The sequence below is a fragment of the Paroedura picta genome, chromosome 1 (assembly GCF_049243985.1).
Source record: "Paroedura picta isolate Pp20150507F chromosome 1, Ppicta_v3.0, whole genome shotgun sequence".
Taxonomy (NCBI): domain Eukaryota; kingdom Metazoa; phylum Chordata; class Lepidosauria; order Squamata; family Gekkonidae; genus Paroedura; species Paroedura picta.
In genome coordinates this window covers 88,383,445-88,409,597 of record NC_135369.1, presented here as the reverse complement: position 1 = coordinate 88,409,597, position 26,153 = coordinate 88,383,445, and the positions used below count along the sequence as shown (strand labels likewise).

At 39.6% G+C, this 26,153-nt stretch overlaps 1 protein-coding gene across 12 annotated transcripts in view; it reads right to left on the bottom strand.

The window, feature by feature from the left end:
- The window catches only part of WDR27 (WD repeat domain 27), a 114,275-nt gene that overhangs the window by 10,255 nt on the left and 77,867 nt on the right, over positions 1–26,153 (bottom strand). For 8 of the 12 annotated variants that reach the window (XM_077346948.1, XM_077346987.1, XM_077346971.1 and 5 more), the window contains 5 exons: positions 25,022–25,124; positions 19,695–19,793; positions 13,212–13,481; positions 10,969–11,196; positions 3,361–3,950 (listed from right to left, as the gene is read on the bottom strand). In XM_077346948.1, the coding sequence (XP_077203063.1) occupies positions 13,386–13,481; positions 19,695–19,793; positions 25,022–25,124 (298 nt within the window). In that variant the 3' untranslated portion in view covers positions 3,361–3,950; positions 10,969–11,196; positions 13,212–13,385. Of the gene's footprint in view, positions 1–3,360; positions 3,951–10,968; positions 11,197–13,211; positions 13,482–19,694; positions 19,794–25,021; positions 25,125–26,153 lie in introns of those variants that run through there. The other 4 variants (XM_077346939.1, XM_077347005.1, XM_077347015.1 and 1 more) reach the window with 4 other exon arrangements.

Genomic DNA, 26,153 nt, shown 5'->3' with positions numbered 1-26,153 from the left:
TGATTTTCTCTTGAGTTTGCCATTTGTTTTTATAACTGGCTATTCAAGATCAGACAATGCACATTATTTGTGGAGAAGATAATTTCATAGCATCATGCAAGCTTACCATGATTATTATTTCAAGGCACCATTTATGTAAAAAATCATATAATATTCATGCACCAAATGTTGTGAAATATAGAAGTCATATAATGAGAAAGGGGTTGTATGGAGTCATTTTGCTTTACAAAACAATCCAAAAGACTAAAAATTATATAATCGCTCACAAAACAGTGCATACAAGCTAAATGGTCCAGAACTTTTTAATAGAATGGAGGATGCACCATGCATTCATTAAAAGATAGATTCCACCCCTCCAGATATTCAGAGCGCAGACTTCCCATCCCTGTACTTACCTCCAAGGAGTGGAAGGTCTCCAGACCACGCTAAGAAAACTTGTCCAGGGATGGCCATAGAAGTCCAGAAAACAAAAGGAGTTTTCTAGCTCATGAGGATACCTAGAAACACCAGCAGGCGGCCAGCAGCCAACTCCCAGGGGCCAGAAGCAGAGGCATGAGGCAGCAAGGGTTGCAGAAGAGCAGCAAAACCCACCACAATGGATGATCCTCTCTTCATCTGCTGTGAGAGCCAGGAAGGCTCCTTGAGACAAGCAGGGCAGGGAACAGGCTGCAGTGGAGAAGCCTTATGAGAAGCAGGTGAAATGTGATACAAGGTAGGCAATTGAGCATTGGGCCAGAGTCGACCCATTCCCAGGTAGTGTATCCTGGGAGAATCAGAAGGAAGGGCCATACCTCGTCTAAGGCAACTAGAGATTACCAGCAGGAGAGCAAAGAGGGTGCTGTGATACCCTCTCTCACTCATTATTGAAGTTAATTCCCAAGGACAGGCCTACTAAAGGAATCCTAGACTCCAGCCCAATGCCAGAGTCTGAGAACACATTATTAAAGCTGTATTTTTATATTGTGGGTAAATAAATGGAAAGGAAAGGCAGACAGACAGAAAAGTGATGTTGAATATCTGTTCTGGGATAAAAATAAAAGTGAAGTATATGTTGCTTAACATCCATCTATGATTTAGAATTCAATCACAATTCACTTGCAGTTTCTAATCAATCTCAATGGTAAAATATAACGGCCACTACCTGTCACTTCACTGGTAGTTATGTCTAAGGAGCATTGCATGCATTATCCTCTTGGCTTTTGTGTACCAGGAGAAAGTCTGGAACAATCAACTGTTTGTGTTACTAAATACAATAATTTTATTGAGAAACAACTTTGTATAGAAAGAGTGAGGAGAGAGACCTAACTGTTCTATTGTTCATTTCGTCTGTTGTGCATTTAGGAGCATATATCTACACATCCCTTGTTTTGTCTGCTGGTCATTGCCCAGTTGCAGGATGCCACAGTCCCATCTCTGTACAAAGGAAAAGCCACTGTGTAATGACAACACTTCTTCAGAATTTACAGAGCAATTTACAAAAGTGTTCTATAACTGTAGGAATGTCATTGGAAATCCAAGAGGAACCAGTAAAGCCTGTGTTTTGCTTGTAACTGCTTCGTCTGTGAACAAATTCTTATGCATGGTCATGATTTCTGTTTTTCTTGTCTTGAGTACTGTTTGTGTCAGAACAAAAACGATTTTGCACCTTGGAAGTGCTAAGGCAGGTTGTGAGAATCCAATGGCACTTAACACCCCACCAACCCAACTGAGTTCCAGGTTGTAATGTGACAAAACAGGACAAACACTGATGACGGTGAATACTTTTGCTAAAATCAATAATATTAGTAAGTAGCTTCTGAAACATGTTAACGCTGTGAGGACTCCAAAGTATGGGGTATGTAATATGCCTTTTTATCTTATTAGGATTTTTATTTGGCATTTGTTATTTGAATGTTCTTATTTCAAGATCAGTTTTGAGAATAGTTACAGATTGTATAAAATTTTTGTAAAGAGTATCATATTTACTTCAAAATTATTTTAAGAGCTTCCTACAAGAGGTATGTCATGATGAAACTTTCCATTGGTCTGCTCAGAGGCCCATTATGCACAGCCGCCGAAACGGCGATTTCGGGTCACATGGAAAACGCGGAGGGGGAAGACGCGACGCACACCGGTTATGCACGGGGTGGGGTGCGACGGCGGCAAAACCCAGAGTAACCGATTATGCACGCAGCGATCCCGGCGCCACTTCTGGTTGCGCCCCGGTCACCTGGAAGTCGCGCTTTCTTCCGCGTTTCACGAACGCGGCTTTTTCGGCGGCATGCACCGACGCTGTGGCCGGCTCCGTGCGTTATCGGTGATTTTAGTTGCCGCCATTCCACCCCAAATGTGCGTTATTCCACCCGTGCATAATGGGTCAGAAAGAGAACAAACCACATACTTTAAACCAGTGGTTCCCAAACATTTTGGGACTGCCGCCCACTCAGCTCCCAGGCCATGACCTTAGTGCCACTCAGACATATATGAACACACACACCCCTTTCTTGTGCTAGGTCTACTGCAAATTCAAAACATATATAATGACTTTGCTTCTTTTTTGGAAGAAATATCTGTTTAAAAGTCATTTGTAAAAGCCACTTTGGGTCCTCATGGGGGGGGAGAGAGAGAGAGAGAGAGAGAGAGAAATAGAGAGAAATAGAGAGAAATAGAGAGAAATAGAGAGACAGAGACAGAGGCTAGCAATGAAAATCTTATGGCTAGGAGCAAGCAGGAAAAGACTTTTCCAGTCTTTTCCAGACTTTTGGGGAAGTGTTGCCAACCCTGACTGAAGAAATTCCTGGAGATCTGGGGTGGGACCTGAGAAGGACAGAGTCTGGGGAGGGGAAGGAGCTCTGCAGGAATATGATTCCATCCAGCCCACCTTCTGATGCTGTCATTTTCTTCAGGAAGCTAAGCAGGGTTGGCCCTGGTCAGCAATGGGATAGGAGACTACCAAGGATGTTCAAGAGTCAGGCAAGGACAAGTCATCTTGGAACATCACTTGCAGGAAAACACAGCTTTAGCAGGAAGAGTCAGACTGCTGTCCCTGTACTGCCCCCGATATTCCTCACTTGCCCCCACAGGATCCTTCCACAACCCCTGGGAGAGCATACCACCCACTTTGGGAATCCCTACTTTAAACCTCTGGTTCTTAAGAACAGGAGGTTATGGTGGAAACCTTGTTGGATTGGCCATTTCAAGTTTTTAGATGACTAGGATACAAGAATTGTATATTATCCATGGAATGTTGAAATATTGTTAGCCTATCTACTACTTATATGAAATACACTAAACATTTGCTAGCACCTCACAATGGTAAGGAAAATATTCAGTATCTCAGACACTCCCTTTCACTGAATAAAGAGGCAAGAGTAATGTGCAACAATAATATCAATTTATTATAGAAGACTCAGGCAAGAATATTACAGAAATAGTCTATGGTTTACTCCTTGGCAACTGAGTGCTCAAAAATTATATTTGTGAAGGCAGTTGCTAAAGTCCCAGAACATAAATTGTAAATATCCAGCTTTCTTAAGTTTCTCCTGATATTCCCTAACACATTTACAAAAGGCATTATAGGCAGAGACAAACAAATAGTGAGATCCAACCTGATAAAAATTAATTCATTCACAGCTTTCTAGTACTTATGAAGTTTTATTGAAATGTGTGATCATATACTATATGTAAATTGGCTTAGGTACAAAAGAGACTCAGTATTCTTGTACCAAATTTTTGCTGCTTGATCCCCCCCCCCCCCCGGAACAAGCCTTTAAGCAATTCCCAATGGCTTTACAGAAAGTACAAATAATCTAGCAGATTATTTTTAATATGTTCCAGTTTGCCCTCATACTAATCTTCTCTGTACCTTCAGGGAGATTTTATTCTCAGTGTAGTTGAGCCAAAGGTGTCGAGACTAATCGTCATCAAGGTAGGAACAACTGCAGCTTGCCATCCAGAGTGGCAGTGGTGAGCTATAATTCAAAACAGAAAGCATATGATTGGCATAGACTTCTTTGCATTCAATTATGCTTGATGAAAAATACAACTAATGTGTTGGATCTTTCTGAAAAATGTTAAATATGGCTTAAATTTACATACAACATATTAGTTTGCTCAAAAATATATTTTTATTTAAATTTTATTTAAAAGTAACTTGAACTATCAATACAAGGGTATAGTCTGCATAGGGCTTTTTATTCAGACCCAGTTCAAATGAATTCCTCCTGTCTACACTGAATTCGATTTCTATTTGGATTTGGGGTGCTTTACATTTTCCCTCTGCAACATCCATAATTGATTTGTGGCGACCCTATCTTTGTCCTGCAATATCCTGGAGTGGACATAAGCCTCAATATTTCAAAAGCTGCCATGAGTAAATGCTATCTGCTCTTAGTGAATTTTAACTTGCTGCCTCAATGCTGTAGCAAAGAAGTCTTCCCTGACTGGCCAGGGCATCAGTTCAAAGTCTTCCTGGTTCCCAGAAAAGATTTGTCTCTTGTTTTTTTTCCCCCTCCTCTGCTGTCTCCAATCCTACCGCCCCCCATTCAAGAAAAGAAAGAGCTTCCTGCTGTGTTTGGCTCCCCCTCCCCATTCTGAGCTTCCCCAATCTAGTGCAGAACACTTTCTGTTTCAATTGTGGGGAGGGGGATAGAGGAAGACCCAAGTTCAAATCGATCTGAATTCAGCAGGATCCACAATGGAATAAACAAAGTAAGTGCAGAATCAGCCCAGGATAAATGGGCATTTCTGTAGAACATGGGGAACCTAATGTAATACACAGTATTATATCTAATTTTTGTATCATATTTAATTTAAAAATGTATCATATCTTAACATCCTAAATTGGAAACTAATCAATGCATTTAATTCTCAACATAACCAAATCAGTGGATACTTAATTTATGTATTCATTAAAATTTTTATACCCTGACTTTCCTTTTGATTCAAGATAGCAGAAATTTCCACAATGTTCCAGGTTCGCAAAAAAATTTGAAATGTAAAAAAAAGAAAGAATACATTGGAGGCATTAACCCCATAAATAGAAATTTCCCCTGTCATTTTAAGAAAGTAAGGGCCTGTTGGTGGCCATTGTGAGAACTGCTAAGCAACTACAGCAGTATTGCCAGTCTTCAAGCCTTGGTTCTGGTCAATAAAAGGCAGGGGGAGGAGGCAAGGTCCTTTCAAGGGCTGCTTTGATCTTTAATGAAGGATTAATCAGTGTCAGCCCTGTAGCAACTACTAAATGATTTACTATCACCTGACTAGTATGTCTCACGCAGGCCTTGCTACTTTCTACTGCTCTATGGCAGACAACCCACAAAAGCCAGTGTAATGTAGGATCTGGAAGGCCCAGGTTTGAATTATCACTCTGGAATGGAATCTCACTCAATCATCTTGGACTAATTACACATTCTCAGCCTAACTTACTTCATAGGGTTGCTGTGGACTGGAGATAAATTGAGGAGATAGGAATGATATAAGCTCCTTTAAGTCCCCATTGTGGAGAAAAGTGAGATAGTAAATAAAAATTGGTGGGCAGAAAAAAAGATAGGTTGGTTGGAGGAGGTAAAGAAAATATGGAAGCAAGGAAAATGGGATATGGGGGCTGCCAGGAGAAAAGAAGATATAGTGTGGGGAGGGTGACACAGGAAAGTGAGGTGTCACCCACAAGTCCTGGCATGTACTCTATCATGAAAGCCTGGTAGCCAGAACCATGGGAGAGTTTTCCCAATGAGAAATTGCTGGGGGAGGGATGAAACGAAAGCTGAAGCAGGTAGGCTGTCTGGTTTGTAAGAAGGTAATTAGGAAAAGAGGAGATGATATGGGGGTTTTCAGCGAAGGGGGAAAGGAATATTAGATGCTCTCCACAAATTCTTGTGGGTCCCCTGATTGTTATTATTCTGTTTCTCCTGGGCCAAATTCTTAAATTAATTCTATATTGTTTCTTCAAAACTTTTGCAATAATAACACAGTTGACCTTGTAGCAGAGACCAGAAGTAGGGATCTTAGCACTAGCATCAGGGATGCATAATTGTGGCACGCAAAATCCAGCCTGCTACTGGTTGTTGTATTTAGCCAGTCAGAGGGCTCCACTTAGGGCCGATCACAGGCATTGGTGGGAACCCTTAAACTGTATATAACTTCAGGTGGTGGGCTATTTGTTTGTTCAATTATAAGTGATAAATAAACAGCTGATGTTTTGACATGTGACTGACTCTGCAGTGTATTGAACCTACTATTCAATATTGGTGATGAAGGTGGGATGCTGAGCTAGGTAGGCAGCCCTGGCTAGCATCTGCTGAAATCACAGGATCCCTACCTTCTGAAGAGAGACTGCTGAAATCACTACCCAAATTACCTCCACCTGATGGAGAATCACGGTGATTGCTCAATCCTTGCCTGGGGGGGGGGTCGGGGAGAGATCTGCTGAAATTGCTTCCCACTGTCCGTTGGGGGCAGCTGAACCACATTGGGGCCTTCCAGGGAGAGACAATCTGAACATACTGTATGCTTCCACTGCTGGGATCTACATGCTGGTATCACAGCCAGGAGAGGGCTAGGCTCTTAACCTAATCCATGCCTGAGAGGGAGAGAGGGACTGTGGCTGACACAAACTTCCTCCTTTCAAATAAAAATCCCTTTCTCTTTCATTTGGCTGGTGAGCTTTATGTATCTTCTCCCTTCAGGGCTTTATTGTGTTTGTCCCCCTGTGCCTTGCGTTATAGGGAAAAGCAGCACCAGCCTACTGAAATAGTGTGTTCTCCCTCACAACCAAAGAAATATATTCTTCCTCAGTATACCACTACACACAAGAGGCATTTCAAAGTTTAACAAACAAATGAATAGAATTTATGAAACACTTGGGGGGACTAAATAAAGGGGTCAGGACTAGATTTTGGGTTTAGCAGTATATGCTTATTCAGATACAAATATATGCCTATTCAATTATTTTATAGTTTCTCCTGAATCCCTTATCGATACTCTTAGAACACAGGACTAAGTACATCTTCTGTCCTCAGAAGAGAATTCCTCTCCTTCGCTAGGTTTGGAATAATCTCCCAGGTTTCTCCCTTAGCCAGTTCCTCTGTTCATCCCTCAAGAGAGAACGTCTCCCTCACTCTCTGAATTCAACATAGACTTCACTAACTAAACAGCTCCAAAGTCTGACCAGAACTGTCTCACGGCATCACTTCCCTCCAGCTCCTGAAATTCCTCCCTCCTCCATCAGCCAATCAGATCCCTTATGTTTCTCTGAAGGATTAACTCTACACAGAATGGGTTCTACAGGGAAACACAAATGAATGCTTGGGGTGGGGGCGGGACTTTCTTTCATTACAGTTCCATCATAGCTGGCCCTCATCATGGTGACTAGAAGCCACAATGAAGAGTTCAACCTGGCATTTGCAGCCACATGGGAATCTTACTGGCGGCCAACAACATCACCAGGGCTGACACAAAGCAGAACACTCTATAGCAGGGCTAGTCAACCTGTGGCCCTCCAGATTTTCATGGACTACAATTCCCATGAGCCCCTTCCAGCAAATGCTGGCAGGAGCTTAGGTGACTTGTAGTCCATGGACATCTGGAGGACCACCATGAGCAACACCAGATATTTTTTCAAAGTGGAGACTTGCTGTTGTTGGAGGTGGTGTTGGAACTGGGACTAGTGTGCTACATGGGTGGAGAGATGAGGTATAACCCCTCCCATTCCCCACCAAGTACAGGTCTGGAATATAGTCTAAAGCAGCCCTTAGGCATGCTGCCCACTGCAGAAGGACCCATAAATATATAAAAGAGCACAGCTGATGCACAGGTACTGGGTGGACATTAAATCCACATTGTTGGCACCTAGAATCAGGTTCTAAAATCCATGATTTGAAAGACAGGGAGAAAATTCAACAAGGAAGAAATTTTTTTAAAAGAAGCATAAAGCCTTCTATATTACTTTAAGACACTTATCTGACTCATAATGTTCTGTATTAATAAACTCCTGTTCCAAAAAATTAACAATCACTCCTCAACACTTTTTTTTACCATAATTTAAACGTAATATTGTTTTGTAGAATTTGAGACCGAAGGCACCATTAACCAGTTTACATGTCAGTCAATGGTGGGGCTCATTTATGTGGCATAATAAAAGCAATGTGGGCAACTCCCATCGTTTGCATCTGCCTTCCAAACAAAGCTGTTCTCCAGATTTACATTTATTGTTGACATATATGACAAGTCAGTGGCAGAGAATTTAGCCTCAAGCTGTGATAGATCTTGAAAGAATTAGGTATCAAAACTCCCTAATGAAGTCATATTTTGCATACCTACATAAAAGATTAACACACATTGTTTGCATCTATTTCCATGTATCACCAACAATAAAAATATTCTTCCATCTGTGTATATACCCTACTTCTTCATAATGGGACATAAACTAGGCCAAAAGTGCAACATGGTTTACCAAAAGTACTCTTTCCTCTGCATGCCGCAGCCTTAGTTTGGATCGCAAATTGGATTATTGATCCCAGTAAACAAGATTGGGTGTTTGAAAAACACGGCCTAAACGAAGGACTTCATGGTTTACTTTGGCCAATTGGAAAAGCACAACAAAAGGCTGCAGAGGAAGGGACACACAGTAATGGGTTTAAATTACAAGTACAACGATATAGGCTAGATATCAGGAAAAAAAATTCACAGTCAGAGTAGTTCAGCAGTGGAATAGGCTGCCTAAGGAGGTGGTGAGCTCCACCTCACTGGCAGTCTTTAAGCAAAGGTTGGATACACACTTTTCTTGGATGCTTTAGGATGCTTTGGGCTGATCCTGTGTTGAGCAGGGGGTTGGACTAGATGGCCTGTATGGCCCCTTCCAACTCTATGATTCTATGATTCTATGAATTAAATTTCTGGGCCAAAAATCTAATGATTATATGGAAGAAATATAAATCAAAAATAACCTCAGAATCTTCATTGCTAAAGTTCCCAGTAGAGGCGTACTTCGACAAACCTCGACAATCACGTATAGGATGCTTAGATATAAAGATCTGTTAACTACTGCATGGAAATTTAAGGACTTGGACACACTTAGCAAACGAGGGGCTAATATAGACTGGATGGAACTTCAGCAACTTCTGTCTCGATACAAATCTGAATTTCAGAATCAGATTGGTACTTGCCCAACTTTGTCAGAATTTGAAAAAAATTTTGCTCAATGAAACCGCACTTACAAGGCCAGATATATAGATTATTATTGAAATTTGACACTGAGTCTGAACAGGTTAAAAATTGTATGGTGAAATGGATGTTGAATCTGGGCCAAAGTATTTCAATGGAAGAGTGGGAATCAATGTGGAAAAATACGGCAAAACGTACAAAGAGTCAGCAATTAAAAGAGAATTGGTTCAAAATGTTTTCTAGGTGGTATGTAACACCTAAGTTATTGGGTCATCATATCTCAAAAAATTATGATATTAAATCATGGAAATTTAAAGATAAAGTAGGCTCCTTTTTCATATGTGGTGATTATGTAAAAATACGCAATGATTCTGGGCGAAAGTACATGATGTATTAGAAGAAATGTTAAACATTAAATTCGCATTATGTCTTGAATATATGTTGTTGAGTGTGCCCCCGGACAATCTCCCTCGTAAAGCGGGTGTTTTTTTCTTTCATGCGACAACTGCAGCAAGGATGGTGCTTGCAAGAAGATGGAGACAAGAAGATATACCAAAAATAACAGACTGGATAGAAAAGTTGGGAGAACTGACCAAAATGGCAAAGCTTACTAATCTAGTTAACGGAAGACCAGCAGAAGAATTTGAAGAACGGGGGTATTTCTCACAATATTTGGCCACAATATATAGGTATATATATATTAACTAAATATATATTAATATTTAGCCAGATAGGTATAGGTGTTAACATATATGTTAGTAGGGTGAATTGACTTGTTATGGCATCTTTTGTTCTTTCTTTTTTCTGTTATTCTCTCTTAAATAAAGCAAAGGCTGGAGTCATCCAGCATTTAAAAAATTACTCTTTCCTAGAGCAGTAGAATAGTAGAGGACTCAGTGGAGAACAGTGACCTTCTTTCATGGCCATCAGATCTGACAGAGATATATTGTTCCATTTAAGAATATTACCAATTATTCCTCTGTCACACTGATGTCTTTTCTTCAAGGAGTCTTGGGAGTGTACACAATCTCCTCTAATCTCTTTCTCTCCACAATACCCTTGTGAAAGAGACAGTAACTAGACCAAGATCACTGAGTTCCATGGCTCAGCAGTGATTTGAACCCCAGTCTCCTAGGTCTATGTCTAATATCCACTATGCAGACTAAATTTTCCTTTCACTGCTATCAGAACAGAACTTTTCTGCCTCCCCCTTCTGCTACAGCCCAATGATCTTCCCCAAATACTGCCCCCTTTGGGATAGACCTTCAGGAATGACAAGAACAGCAAATTTTGCATCTGTAACAGGAAGGGGAAATTGGCAGAAAATACCCATCTTCTTCCATTAGCAGAAAATTTACCTTGGATCCCAACACTATGTCCTGCCAAACCAGACATGACAGTATCCTCAAGTCTATGACTGGGATGTCTCTGCCATTTTAGAGATGCAAATCCCTATGTTTACAAAAGCCTTGGGAAAGTGATTCTAATCAGGACCACAGAATGGGGAAGGAGTTCCTGTCCTCCCATGCCATTTTGAAGAGCCCACCCCCTAGCATTTGGACTCAAGAGGCCATTGTTTGTGTGGGGGGAACAGATACCCCCCCCACATACAGTATGATTCCCATCAGGATTGAACCCCCCTGGCATTTGTAAACAGAGGCGCTCCCAAAAATGGCAATGGTATCCTAATAGTGGACTTGGGAATGCTCTCATGTTTAGTTTGGCTTGTAATGATGCAATGGGTTACTTTTAGCATTACTCTCCAGGTTCCTGGACAATAAAACACATTCTAACACAATATGATTAATGTCACCTAGCCTCTGTTACCTTTATCAGTTCCTTGTGAATGGTTCTACATGTCTTCAGAGTGGGACAAGACGTCCAAAAGAACCAAGACGTCTAGAGCTAGATGGCTATGATATGAAAGTGTACTGAGCCTGGTGAAATGTGTGTTAGACATCCATATCACACAGAACGATAACAGAACAAGTAAATCAGAAGGTTGAACTTTCATTTCAATGGGGAAGGATTGTTGTCAATTCCGTCACCGTGTCCCTGGAACAGATGAGGAATGGGATAAGTGCCCTTAAGAGAGAGCTTTGTACAAACCAGTTTAAAAGGGAGCATCCTGGAATGTAATATAAGACTAACATGATTTACATTAAACGTTCTTCAACTAGAACGCATTTTTTCTGTTGAAATACAAAGGTTCTATAAATAATATCAGTCCATCTCTCAGTTGGCATAAATTAGCTCAAAGTCCTTGTTGACTAATCACAACTTTCCATGATAGACGACATAATTAGATTGTGTCTTGGAAAGCATTTATAAGTATCACTTAATATTCATCACAAGAATAGATTTTACCTAATCTAGAATTTATCATCTCAAAAAATTATTGGTATAAGATGTTTTATAGATGGTATATTACTCCAAAGGTCATCGCAAAAATCTCAGATAGGTTTGATAATAAATGTTGGAAATGTAATAAAGCAATAGGTTCCTTTTATCATATGTGGTGGAATTGTGAGAAAGAAAAAAAGTATTGGGCTAAAATACATATGGTGTTACAGGAAATATTTAAAATGTGATACCCAATGAAGCCTGAATCTACGTTGCTAAGTTTTCATCCAAGTGCATTACCAAGTTCTTCTAGAATCCTCTTCTTCCATGCAACCATGGCGGCGCGGTTGGTGTGGGCGAAGCACTGGAAGGCGACTGAGACCCCAACTATTTCTACATGGCTAGACAAATTAGCGGACTTAGCAAAAATGGCAAGACTCACTAACATGGTTAAGAAGAAACCACCGGAAGAATATGACGAACAGTGGAGCGATTACCTGGACTTTCTTAAGAAAGACAGCAGTAGCTCTTAGGTTAGGACTAATATGCAATGGGAACTGACTACATATTTCTTGAGATAATATCAGACTATACTATGTATGGTATACATGTATAGACGATGTATAGACTATGTATTAATAATTACTTATTAGCTGGTCGCTTTTTTCCCTTTTACCTTTCTGTAAATGCTTTATATAACAATAAATAATAAAATCTGTAAAAAAAAATTATTTTCCTTTGTATTAACCAATAAGTACAGTACTCCTCAAGCAGAGGTTATGTTGCATAATACGTTTTAAAAGTTAATGGAAACAGTAGAAACATCTGACTATCTACTAAGCTGGTTTCAAAATATATAATGGTTTCCCACTCACATTTGTAAGAGCCATCTGCAAAACTATAACATATATTTAAAATTCACATGGCCAAAAGTATGCCTACAACTTAGCCTTCTGTTTGTTTAAGAGATGGGTTTAAAAGAACTCTACCATGATTTCATCTTCTTTTGGAAAGGCTGTATTAGCTTCTCATGGTATTAATATGACATCATCCTCAGTGTACTTTGGTCTCTTGATAATGAGAAAAACTGGGGGGAAATTATTTCTATGATGGAGTAGGGGGGAAAGTTTCACATAAAGTATATGAAGCAGTTGGGTTTGGACTTCTGGCACCACATTCTTTATTTTAATATTCTCTGCCTACTTGGGACTTGGCTTGATCTGCAGGCACCCATGCTTTGAAACTGTCTCAAGGAGTTCTTTTGTAGGAACCCCCATTTGTCAGAATTGTGCTTAGTGGAGATTTGCTTCGCCCTCTCATTACAGACCTTCTGGCATCAGCTGATGCTGTTTCCAATATTCAGAGAGCCTTTAAGTGGCTGTTCCTTAATCCCTCTGTTATACGTTTTGTTTGGTATATATTACTGGTAATGTTTTTATCAGTTGCAGTTATCTTGGTAAACTGCCTTGAATATTTTTAAAGGCAGCCCAGAAATGAGCTAAACAAAAATAAATATAAGACACAATTAAATGAAAAGACAAATGGTGAATTCCTGGTGATTGAAATTTTTGCATAATTCTAACATTGTTCAAGCTAATTTTATTTTAGAAATTTATATTTTTATTTTCTGTTCTGGTGAATATTACACAAAAACAAACACTTTATTCAACAAATAGCTGTAGATAGTATGTATGCTATGTAATCAAGCAATTTGGTAATGTCCTTACCCTGTTGCATTCATAAGTAATGATTTGCTATAGGATAGAGAGAAGATTGAAATGTACTAGTCTGATGTTTTTGACATATAGCATCTCTCCTCACATTAGGAAACCAGAATGGAGCTGAATCTTCAATTAGTTTCCCAAGCCAGAGATGGAGAAAAATCCACACTGTTACTTGTATTATAATCTCAATTGACTAGACTTCCAAGCTTCTTTTCCAATATTTGACAGCATCCCCATATCCCTTCTCTTTACATAGTTATGAGATGGCTCCATCTGAAAGAGATATTCATGCTGAATAGATGCATTTTTTTATTATGAGATATTAAGCCACTTTTCCAGACACTTCCAAGGGTATTTAGTGGTTTCCAATTATTTGGCATCATTACTTAAAATTGAAAGTTTTCTTCAAAGTGCAATTTGCATCTTGAAAGAGCTAGATGGTGAAAGTATATCTGGAACAGTTTATACAGAGACAGAGTAAGATTGGTGCAGCAAACCACAATAATCTGCCATAACATGCAAAAAATGCTTATAAGAAATGTTTTAAAAATACCATGATTCTAGGAAAGCAGCATTTTGCTGCTAAGAATAATATGGTAGGCCTGAAATAGGTATTTGGTATCATCTTTATAGTTTTAGTCTGAAGCTTAATCTAATCAAGCTCTTTAAATGGTCTTAAAAACACTTGTTGATGTATGCACTTTTCGCAAAAAGAACACCTAGCCACAGCGATCCATGCAATGGTCACCTCCAGGTTAGACTTCTGTAACTCACTGTACTTGGCCTGCCTCTGTTCATATAGAGACCTCGCTAAAGTAACCCTCCCCCCAAAAAGGAGATGAGGTGGCAGAAATTGACCCACGGCTGAGTTGCTTATGGAAAATTTTAACTGGTTTCCACTGGTTTTCTAATTTTCTAATATGGTTATGATCCTCCCTGAGATGCTAACCCTGAAAGGGGCAATATAACGAAATAAATAAATAAATAAATAAATAAATAAATAAATAAATAAATAAATAAATAAATAAATAAATAAATAAATAAATAAATAAATAAATAAATAAATAAATGGGAACCAGACACAGGGTTACCAGTTCTGGGATGGGAAACACCCAGACAATTTGGGGGTGGATCTGGGAGTGAATGGGATTTGGGTCAGAGAGGGACCTCAGTAGCACAGCACTCCTAAATTCTTAAAAGAAATCCGCTCCAGTAAACCACTAAAATGACTTCATGTGTTTCCCAACCAAGGAAGACTAAGAGTCTGTAACAACCAGTATGAACACTTCTGCTGACTAGCAAAAAAAATGAATACTGCCAATGAAGGCTGTATCATCTTCAGAAGCCAAGCAGTAAAAAGGAATTTCGCTGAAGTAATGCTCCACTCCCATTCTATGTAAATAAGAACTCATAGTTGTTAATATAACACAAGGCATGTGTTCTCAGGCTTTAAAGTCTGGAAGATTTCTGTGACTTGGTTACAGCATATGGGGCATATATATACAATGTTATAATGCTACAATTACTCATTTTAAAAGATTTTCTTTACAGATAATCTGAGAAGCAATTAGGTGATCTAGCTGTTTTACATTTGTTATAAACAAGGCAAGAAGTCCTAATAAAACAACCAACCTGCAGGGGGCAGAGTCATAGACAAAGCTAATGAGCAACTCCTTTTATTATTCTAGAAACATCAAAGGAGACACTGATCATATTTAGGCCTGCTAGACAGTACCCCCATCCAATTTCCATTGTTTCCTATGGTGGGGGAAAAGGACAAGAATCACAATGGAGGTTGGATGGGAGCACCCTATTTTAGAATTGCCCCCCTCAGTCCAATTGTTTTGAATCTTGGGGGTTCTTTTGAAGAGAAGTTCCAGCAGCTATGTTGCAAATGTGGTGCCTCTATCTCAAACACACCCCCCCCCCCCGGACCACAGAATAGATGAAAAGCCAGAATTTCCCACTGACTATAGTGGCGCCATAGGATATTAATGCTGCCGCTGCCCTCAATGGCAGCCATCGCTGAGTGGAGGGTGAGGGGGCAAAAAAATCTGAAATGGGAGCAAGTAGTTAGTGCACTCCCGCGAGCCAGGTGCTGCAGAGGAGGTGGAGTGGAGCGGCGCAGGGTGGCAGACTTAAAGGGAGGCTAGCTGACCACGCGGTCTCTTTGCTGCTTGCCACCAACTATAATAGCTCCATAGGCTAAAATGGAACATCCAAATCATGATTTAGATATACTGATTCTACTAGTTTAAATTATAGGGACTGGGGAATTTGGTTTGGATATGTCTGAATAATACCCTAATCAGCATTGATTCCTGTACTTTTCAGCTTATCCGAACCGAATTGCCTATCCCTAGGTACAAATTTAAAAGCATCTTCGCAACTTAAAAGATTTTTAGGATATGAACTTTTGAGAGTTGAAGCTCCCTTCATCAGATATAAGGTAGAAAGGGAAACTAAACAAGGCCACTGAAACTTTACATAAACCTTGACAAGTTAGTCAACCAAGAATGACTACCAGGCTCACAGCTTTCCAACGCAGCAAACATTTCAGTAGCATAAATGAAATATGTGGATATCATTGGTTCAAATGCTCTTGAATAAAATCAGTTTAGTTCCAAAATATTCTGAGAATTTATAATAACATTAGAAAGCCTTGATATTTGACAAAATCAAATTTCTCAAAATTATGAGGGTAATATCTCTATAACTATGTATACCATAGTTGGACATAGTACTAAAGAATCCTGTGGTCTTTGGCTACTACTTAGTCTTTTCTCACAGTAACAAAGAGATCCAGAGTACAGCAATGGTAGATGAAGATCACAGGACCTCAAAGACAAATCTCAAATAGAGAGAATGTTATTGGTTTACATGTTGCTTAAAATGTAATTAAAATCTGGGACTTAGATTTACCTTAATGGATTACAAACTCCTTCTTCCAACAAACATTTTTAAACCACACAGACTTGGAAAGCTTTTATTTGTATTTTTAGAGGTTTTGCTACTCTAAAATGTATTAAATAAATAAATAAATGTTTACTATAAAAATGTGCATGATGCAATGCTGTGAGAATGAAAGTTCACATTAATACATCTAAGGCACTTCCTCTAAAAACCCAGTTGATAATCATGCCAAATACAATGGCTCGTTTTAGACATCTCTTTCTTAAAGAAAGCAATGTATGGATGATTTGTGATTGATATCCCATTCATTTCTAACAATTATTGATCTGGTTTTCACAGAGTCCCTAGGCTCAGCTGGTTCTGAAATCTAATTGTCTGGCATCACAAAAATAAGCTGAAAAAAGCTCCCTAAACACTGGTGACTGAAGTACATTTTTTTCTGAATTAAAATTGGAAGCAGACTTGCATCCAATTAAGTTTACTTTTAGGATATTTAAGAATTACCTGCCATCAGAGCATCCCATCTAGTAAGTATATCTGTTTGAATGGGTTCTTTTGACTGAAAGGAAACAACCCAGAATGTGTATCATTCACCTGTTGCCCAAGAAAGCAGCAGACTTTCTATATGTTAAGAAAACTAACTTTTAATAGATTGTCTCATGACAGCAGCCATGATAGTGGTTAAGAGTAGCATCCTCTAATCTAGAGAACCAGGTTTGATTCTCCCAGGCCCATTATGCATGGAGTGGTAGGTCCGCATTCGGGGTGGAATGGTGGAAGCTAAAATCACCAATTATGCATGCTGCAGGCGGCAACCGGGCGCAGAGTCAATGTATGCCACCGAAAAAGCCACGTTAGCGAGATGCGGAAGAAAGAGAGTTCTCATTTTTAACAGAGCTTCCAACAGATATATGGGTAACTGAAATCTCCTATGACCACTAGGACCAGTTCTTTGTAATCTGATCTAGGAGCATCTCATCCAAGTCCTCTGCCTGGCCTGGGAGTCTATAGTACACCCCCATCATAATGCCACTATTATTTCTTACTCCTTTTATTTTTACCCAAAGACTCTCAGGTGAACTCTCATGCATGTATTTCCTCACAAGTATATATATTCTTAACATATAGTGCTACTCCCCCCTTCTTTGTCTGTCCCTTTTAAATAAGTTGTACCCCTCAATACTATTATCCCAGTTGTGAGTGCTATCCCATCACTTATCTGTAATGCCTATTAGATCATAGTCCCCTTTGTTTATTAGGACTTGTATACTGATTAATGAGGGAGGATGGCAGGAGGAGCAGAGTGGCCATAACAACCTTAATGTGGGTGGGGAATGACCTTTGAGGTAAGGCAAAAGGGAGAAATCTGAGGGAAGTTCTATATTTTTGGATCAACTTCAGCTTGGAAGTGAAACAAGGGAAAATCAGCACAAAAGCATTCTCAGGAAACCCAGGGAAGCAATGACCAGAAAGTGAACTGAGCACTGAAAGGAGGAAAATCAGTGCAGAATGACAAAGAAAACCCAGTGGACATCCATGGTGAAAGTGAGGGGGAACACCCTTGCATAATAGGCCAATGTTTTAATACATGTCTTTCTTCTAAATTGAGTTCTCCAGATGTTGCCATCAGGGAAAAAGAGCTTTTGTAGTAGCCAGTAAAAAAACAATAACTCATATTTTCAGATCCATCCAAAACTATTTACAGTCAGTTCTAAATAAATCGTGATGATTTCAGTGCTAAAAATTCTACTGTCTGGAAAACTCATGTGTTAATTTCCCTATTGGCCATTAGGATGGCTAGCAAACTTCCTCTGGCTGCAGTGAAACCTTAATGGAACAGGCAATTTTAAAACTAATTGACACCTTCAAATAACTTTCCTCTTGCATCTAATATTGACTATCTACATCTTAAGCCTCTTGTGGCGCAGAGTGGTAAGGCAGCCGTCTGACAGCTTTGCCCATGAGGCTGGGAGTTCAATCCCAGCAGCCGGCTCAAGGTTGACTCAGCCTTCCATCCTTCCGAGGTCGGTAAAATGAGTACCCAGCTTGCTGGGGGGTAAACGGTAATGACTGGGGAAGGCACTGGCAAACCACCCCGTATTGAGTCTGCCATGAAAACGCTAGAGGGCGTCACCCCAAGGGTCAGACATGACTCGGTGCTTGCACAGGGGATACCTTTACCTTACCTTAGATCTTAAGCTTCTGTTTTTTTCAAGATATAATCTTTGGTGTAAACTATCTGAAATATAGTTCTGCTTTTTCTTGAGGTAATTATTTAAAGAGTTTCATTTTCCAAAAGTCTTATACATCACACAAATTGAAATTGTTGCTTGATTAGTATACTGACAGCTGCTACAAACATGATAGTGATGTGGAGGAAAAGGAAGACAAATCTAGTGCATTCTGTTTCTTTTCTGTCACTTTAAAAATCAAGCTTTATGAGCTAAATTTCTGTTCTGGTTGTAACAAAAATGTGGAGACATGGCATTTGAATGAGACAACTATACTAAAGAAATATTAAGTATCTCCATTATGTTCAAATTTGCTTTTGAAGTTTCATGAATTCAGAATGAATGACTTTAGCAGATACATTCCCAATCTGAAAGTAACTAACTGGGATGATCAAATAAATAAAAGGCATCACATAGATTTGCAAATCTAATATATTGTAGCATAAAAGGGTTTGTTAAATATGTGAGGAGTTGTGTTGTAAGAGAGCCAGTTTGGTGTAGTGGTTAGGAGTGTGGACTTCTAATCTGGCGAGCTAGGTTCTTTTCTGTACTCCCCCATATATAGCCAGCTGGGTGACCTTGGGCTCGCCACGGGACTGATAAAGCTGTTTTGACCGTGTTGTGATATCAGATCTCTCTCAGCCTCAACCACCTCACAGTTGTGGGGAGAGGAAGGGGAAGGCGACTGTAAGCCGCTTTGAGACTCCTTCGGTTAGAGGAAAGCGGCACATAAGAACCAACTCTTCTTCTTCTTCTAATTTGCCAATAAAAACTCCAGAGGAAGTAAAAGACAGAAAGGACTCTCCAGGTTTTAAGCAAGGGAGCCCTTGTTTATTTCTCCATTGGAAGCCCACATGAACTATTTCTGCATCAAAATCACCTGCATTAGGAGCACATAAACCTCCCTATGGATGCATTAGCTACTCCTTTGCACAAGGAATAGAAGCACTACAGACAATTTTTAAGTCACTTGCACACCTTTTGTACTCTTCAGATAATAGACAAAGCCGCCATAAGATTTGACAGCTTGCTATCTCAATGGATATATATTGGATTTTTGGGAACTATGTATTACCACCATGTTTACTTGATATGTATAGTAAGACTTGTTTGAACAGAGTGGGGCTTATTTCAGAGACCCTGGAATAAAATTGGAAGTCTGGTGAACAAAACTTGCAACATCTTAACTAGTTTGAATAAAAATACATAATACCTTCTACACAATAAATGTGTACATTGGATGATATGAGAAAATATATATAATCAAACAAATAGAACAGTATCTGATTAACTCTGCAGGCAAGTGATATCTTTTAAACAAGAAACAAGCAAAAAATAATACCTGGGGAGACGAAGGATTAAAGGCCACATTGATTACAGAGTCCGAGTGTCCTGTCAGTTTACGGGAATAGGTGCTTGAATGAATTTCATAGACATAAGCCTGAAAGACAAAAGACATGTACTTCAGTCAGAGATGTTAGTGGTGTGCAGTGAAAGAGCTAGATTGTCTGAGGATTTCTTTTTATTGATCTGCTTTCAAAAATTTTCCTCATGTAATTAATGGGAGACAAAATTCTTGTTAAAATATTAAACTATTAAATCCATGAAACTATATAAACTGGTGGGATATATGTAATCTAGAGATGTTTTTATGGTGATTAGTAATTATAATCTGTGTTGCTCGTTCTTTTTCTTTACTATTTTATTGTAGTTGCCCATGGCTAGATACAATAAAATCTGACTTCACTTTACAACAATATACACTGGTTTCAAAATTCCTTTTTCCTAGTAGTGCCTTTCCCAGTATAAGATTTAAAGAGTCCGTTTGAAGTGTAGGTTTAGCCTGGGAAACTGATTACCCTGGGAAGCAGATTAACGAGCCATTATGGGAGTGGTGGGCTATATGTCTGAGAGATAGATGGTAGCTGTATATATTCTCTCTGGTATATCTTAATTATAAAGGTGTTCTTCAGTTTGTCTATATGAAGTTCATTACTGTTGTAATTTCTTGAGGTTGTTAAAGCTTGGATGTTGATGCTACATTCTTCCTGGACCCTCTCCTAACGCTGCTTTCATTCTTAAAATTAGTCACAGTACTCCACAATGCAGGCACTGAGTGACAATTTGTATTTAAAGACATGGGACTGATATTCCCGTATATACTCGCAATTAATCCGACCCGCATATAAGCCAAGGCACTTAATTTTACCACAAAATTTTACCATACGTGGTCAGGGCCCAGTGTACCCAAGGGACTGCCTCCCTGCCTATGCTCCCAAAAGAGCTCTGCGCTCCACCACTACCAACCAACTAATGGTCCCTGGCCCTAAAGAAGTCCACCTGGCCTCAACCAGGGCCAGAGCATTTTCTGTTCTGGCCCCCACCTGGTGGAATGAGCTCCCGGAGGAGATCAGGGCCCTGACGAAGCTTAAACAGTTCTGCAGGGCCTACAAAAAGGAGCTCTTCTGCCAGGCATTTGGTTGAGACCAGGTATAACCAGTAACCAACTGTGACTGAAGGGCCCCTGTTCCCCCCTCCCTCCTAGAACTCCACCAGAGCGCTCTGGACCTGTTGTGCTGTTGCACTGTTGCATTGTTTGTACCATTATACTGTTATATTGTTATACTGTTACAGCCATTCTTATTAATATTATTGTATGTTTATTAATATAGTTTCATGTATTGTTCATATGTTATATGTAAACCGCCCTGAGCCTCTGGGGAGGACGGTATCTAAATAAACAAACAAACAAATATAAAATCTGGGCAAACGTATTGACTCGCATATAAGCCGAGGGTGGGAAATGCAGCAGGCTACTGGTAAATTTACAGGCAGACTATATGGCATAGTTCACGGACATCTTTGTCCTCCCCAGGCTCCATCCCCAAATCTCCAGAAGTTTCCCAACCTGGATCTGGATACCCTGCCCCCCATCCCCTCCTGATGGCCTGGGTTGGCTTGGCAACCCTATGTTAGTGTCTTACTCTTTGTACCGCTGTCTTCAATGTGAATTGTTAGAACTCTTCAGATTTCTTTCTAGTAGTCATTATGCAGACCACAAGAACTGGAAACCCATTAAAAGTAATGGACTTTACTGAGACCACAGTAACTGCTACAATCTGTCTGCTTTATGGCCTTTTCTGGTCCCTGTGTATTCCTATCCTGTGACTCTAGCATGTTGCTCTGAAATAAAATTCAACTAATGGCAGTTCTTCTCTAAAACTACTACTCATTTGTTATACACATCTACACTTCCAAGGTCCCAGGCTGAAAGCCATGCTCTTTGCCTGGTTTATGTATGCTGCTTCAGTGATTGGTGGCCAAACGGTATGTAATTTGTAGTATGGTACAATATAGAAATACAACATATACATCCAAGGGGGAAATACTGAAGAGAGTTTGGTGGGCAATAAGGCGGAAAAATTAAAATAATTGCTAATGATGTTGACAACGTGACATCTGAGTCCATAATTTACAGGTGTCACAATATAGTGATAAGGGAATAATCTGAATGACCTCCAGTTTACGTTGAGACTAGAGGAAATGGCCATCTGTAATGTACAGGCTCTATTGATTAGTCAACTAGAGAAACAAGGATCATTAACATCTTGTAGAATACGCTGGTGCATGGGAAAATATCTCATCCAAACAGTACAAACAACCCAGCATGAGGCACATATATTTATCAGGAGCTATGGGAACTGGGATAATGAAGGAATAGTTCTATTAGTTCTGTGAAAGAAAATTTATCCCCTTTTCTAGAGTATAGGCTTAAGGAAGAAGAACTACATATACCGTATATACTTGCATATAAGCCGAGTTTTTCAGCACAGTTTTTAGCACGTAAAAGACCTCCTTGGCTTATACGTGGGTAATTAATTAACAGGCTGCCCCCAGTCAGCCAATCTCAGCATTGCATCTGCAACCTGAGCTCTTTGCAAGTGAGCTAGTGGCCTCCACTTAACCTTTGCCTTGAGCTAGTGGCCTCCAGTTAACCTTTGCCTTCTGCAATGATCTTAAAAACTAAGCTCTTTGCAAGTGAGATAATTGCTCCCAAGTAACCATTGCCTTCTGCTACCTTTGTGACCTGAGCCTCCATTGAAAGGGAGGCATCAAAAGTCACTCCAAAATTCCTGGCGGATGGTGTAGGTGTTAATTGCACCCTGTCCAGAATGCACCCTGTCAAGGCATGGGAGGTGCACCTCCTGATCCTGCCCTCGTCTGCCCAGCCACAGGACCTCTGTTTTGGAGGGGTTGAGTTTCAGGTGGCTCTGCTTCCAAACAGCCAGCAAATGTATCGGGGGGGGGGGTGTCTTGCCAGCCGTCCATCAGAAGATAGAGCTGGGTGTCATCCGCATATTCGTGACAATAGTAGTATTAATAACAATCTTAGCCATTTCTGGAACCAACGGGGACCTGTGGCAAGCTATTCTTAGCAATCTTGAGGTCTAGTCTATTTTTACAAGAAGGGAAAGAGGATTAAACACCTGCAGCTCTTGTTTACAGTAACACACCAAATTTATCTGTCTCAGTACCAATAAAGAATATGTTTGCAATTTTGTTTTAAGCAATGTTGCCAACACATATTCTTCCCTGTCAAACACTTGTGAAATTGTTAAAGGCAGTTTATGATTAATACCTCAAATTTTATTGTCTTTTGGCTTCACATTGAATGCATATTTATTTCAGAGAATGGGTAAAAGTACTATTCTTTATAAATGAGACTACAGATGTTTCAACTATTCATCATCATTACAAACGTATGTGGAAGAGAAAGCTTACATATTATTTTTCTGGCAAGAAAATAACAGAATCACTTTTGCCAGTGAAGTCAGGGAAAAGTAGAGAATGATATATTGACTGGTTCTCCTCTCCTCCATGTTATCCTCACAACAGTCTTGTGAGGTGAGTTCAACTGAGAGAATGAATGACTGGTCCAAGTCACCTGACCACTCTATATAGTTAAATGAGGATTTGAATCCATTCCTAGTCCAACCAATACACTATACTGGCTCTATTTTCCTAAACAATCCCCTCCCCATATACTCATTGTCTCTTTTCAATACAATCTATACTGGGTAATCACCTAACAGCCAGCTTTGTGTAGTGGTTAGTGAGCTGGGTTTGATTCCTCACTCTCCCACATGCAACCAGCTGGGTAACCGTGGGCTCGCCACAGCACTGAGAAAGCTATTCTGACCGAGCTTTGGCCTCTATGTCATTTGTTTGCTTTCTAGGGCAACTGGAAACAGATTGTTGGACTTGACTGATTACAGGTCAGAGCCAGCAGGGTTCTTCTTATATACTTAAGATGGAGGGCACATCCAATCTTGAGAATGATATTTTATTTTAAATTTATTTTAGAATATTTACACTTTGATTTTCCTCTTGATATAATCAGCAACAACTTAGCAGTAGGCACTGCATTCCTGCATTTAGGGAGCCTCCCCCTTGAGAATTATTGTTCCCTGCCCATACAGGCAAAATATAATAGTCAAACTATATTTATATATCCTATACATTTTGAATAGGATAAGCCTCACCCACTCCAGATCACATGTACTTATTCTCCAGAAATGCCTATATCTCTAGTTATTGTCTAGTCTTTAAACCGTATCAAATATAACCACAATGTATGCTCTTAGAATACACTTAATTTTCACTATATCCAAGGCCAAACTTTGAAACTTGCTGCAAATATTGTCTTTCTCCTCCTTGAAACCAAAAATGGCACCCTCATAGTCTCTGTAGAATTCAAATTTCAATACTTCCCCTCCTTCCCTTCTCAATCAAAACAATTTCACACCTGGATTTACTTGCATAGCTGCAGACTTATATGAGCAAACATAAAAATGCATATGTTAAAATTAATACACATCGCTTGAGAAATATATGAGAAGACACTGTAATTTATTTATTTATTAGATTAGAAGCCTCCCCCTAAACAAATACAGAAAAGAGGATGAATAACTGCTGGTTTTTGTACCTCACTTTTCACCCACAGAAACCAATAGAATAGTTTGGAAGAAGTGATTAAGAAGAGGAAGAATTGAAGGCAGAAGGGGGGAAAACGATAAGAGTCCCTCAGTCAAACCACAGATGTCCTACAAGCTGCCAGAGCAACGACTGGCTGGCTGAAGCAGGCTTTTATTTCAATTGCCATATCCCACGTGTAAGCAGAGGAGGGCTTTTTCAGTGTGAAAAAAATGTGCTGAAAAACTAGGCTTATATGCAAGTATATAGGGTACTTGCCTGCTTCAATTGCATTGTGCCACCTATCTGAGAGGTGCTCTTTGTGAGAGATGTTTGGTCATTATAAGACCTACAGAGATCTCAATGGTTAACCCTTCTCCTTGGGATATTTATTTATTTGTTTGTTTGTTTGTTTATTTAATATTCTGTCCTATTCAGGGGGTAGAGGGAAAGGGTGGCGTTGTGTTAGTACAGAAAGTAATATCAACAGTGCACCCTCATGCTATATTAACTTTCTATCCATTATGAGGAAAAATGGAGCCAGACTACAGGGAAGCATTCTGTTTTACATTACCATGTCACAGTAATGTGAACTCTCAGCCTCAGTATACTGTTTAACAGGAATGTGTAGAACACAACACCCTTTGCATTTACAATAGCATATGTTTTGTCAGAAATAAAATACCCATTACATACAGACTTATCTTCAGAGCCACAGGCAATGAATTGTCCACAAGGAGAAACAGCAATTCCACAAGGATGACAACGGGTACTATGTCCTTCAAAACGACGTTCACACCTTCAGGAAAAAAATTAATAAACATTTTTTTTAATGACCAAACTCCCTTTCAGTAAAAACATTCATTTAGAAGAGGCTGATTTCACATTTGCTTCATATTTACCATACAAATGCTAGATCAGATGTTCATTAACAGCAAAGTTAAGGTAGATTAAGTGAACATTCTATATGCAAAATTGATGCACAGGAATGGTGACACAGGGGAATCCGTGAGAATCATCCTGATGGACACAACTCTGTATCATTTATTCTAAAACGGCAATGGCACTAAAATAACAACATTTTTAGATTACCTTCCAACCAAGGGAAACTGGCATATTCCACATCAGGATTTTTTTTTTTTGGCGGGGGGGGGGGGGGAGGGTAGTTATATTGCTGTGCAATGGTTGCTCAATTTTTACTTCCAATAGAAATTCTACGCAGCACAAGGAGATCCCATTTTCACCCTACTTAGCTTTGGTTTCCCTATCATAGCAGACACATCTCCCCACCTTCCCACTGTCATGCCATTATTGTCATTCTCTGCCAATCTTTTTTTAAAAACCCAAAACATTTTTGGTGCATCTGTAGTGCTGCACAAGAATAGTGTAATACTACACTTAAAAAAAAAAAAAACACCACTATGTATTTGCATAGGACTGCTCCAGGATACTACAACACTGGAATCTGATAATACCACCTGTGGGAACTTATGGGGTATCCTATTGTAGCCAGCTCTGTTGAAATGACTAACTGGCCTCCTATTGCTTGAGGAAAGAGCACTTCTGGAAATTTTCAAAAGCTAATCAAGAGAGCAAAAAAAAATACTTGCCTCTTGTATTGTTGTAATGAAATAACAGCCCTACAATGCTGCTGACCCTCCATAATTTTTTAAGAAATTAAATTTTATTTGTGTGAGCAACATCAAAATAATTCACAATAACAATACAAGAGTATAGGGTGTTGGGAATGTTTCCTTTCATCCAATTGCCTTAACGTATGGATGTACAGAAAGGTCAATTTCAACAACACCAAGGTGGGAAAGAATAG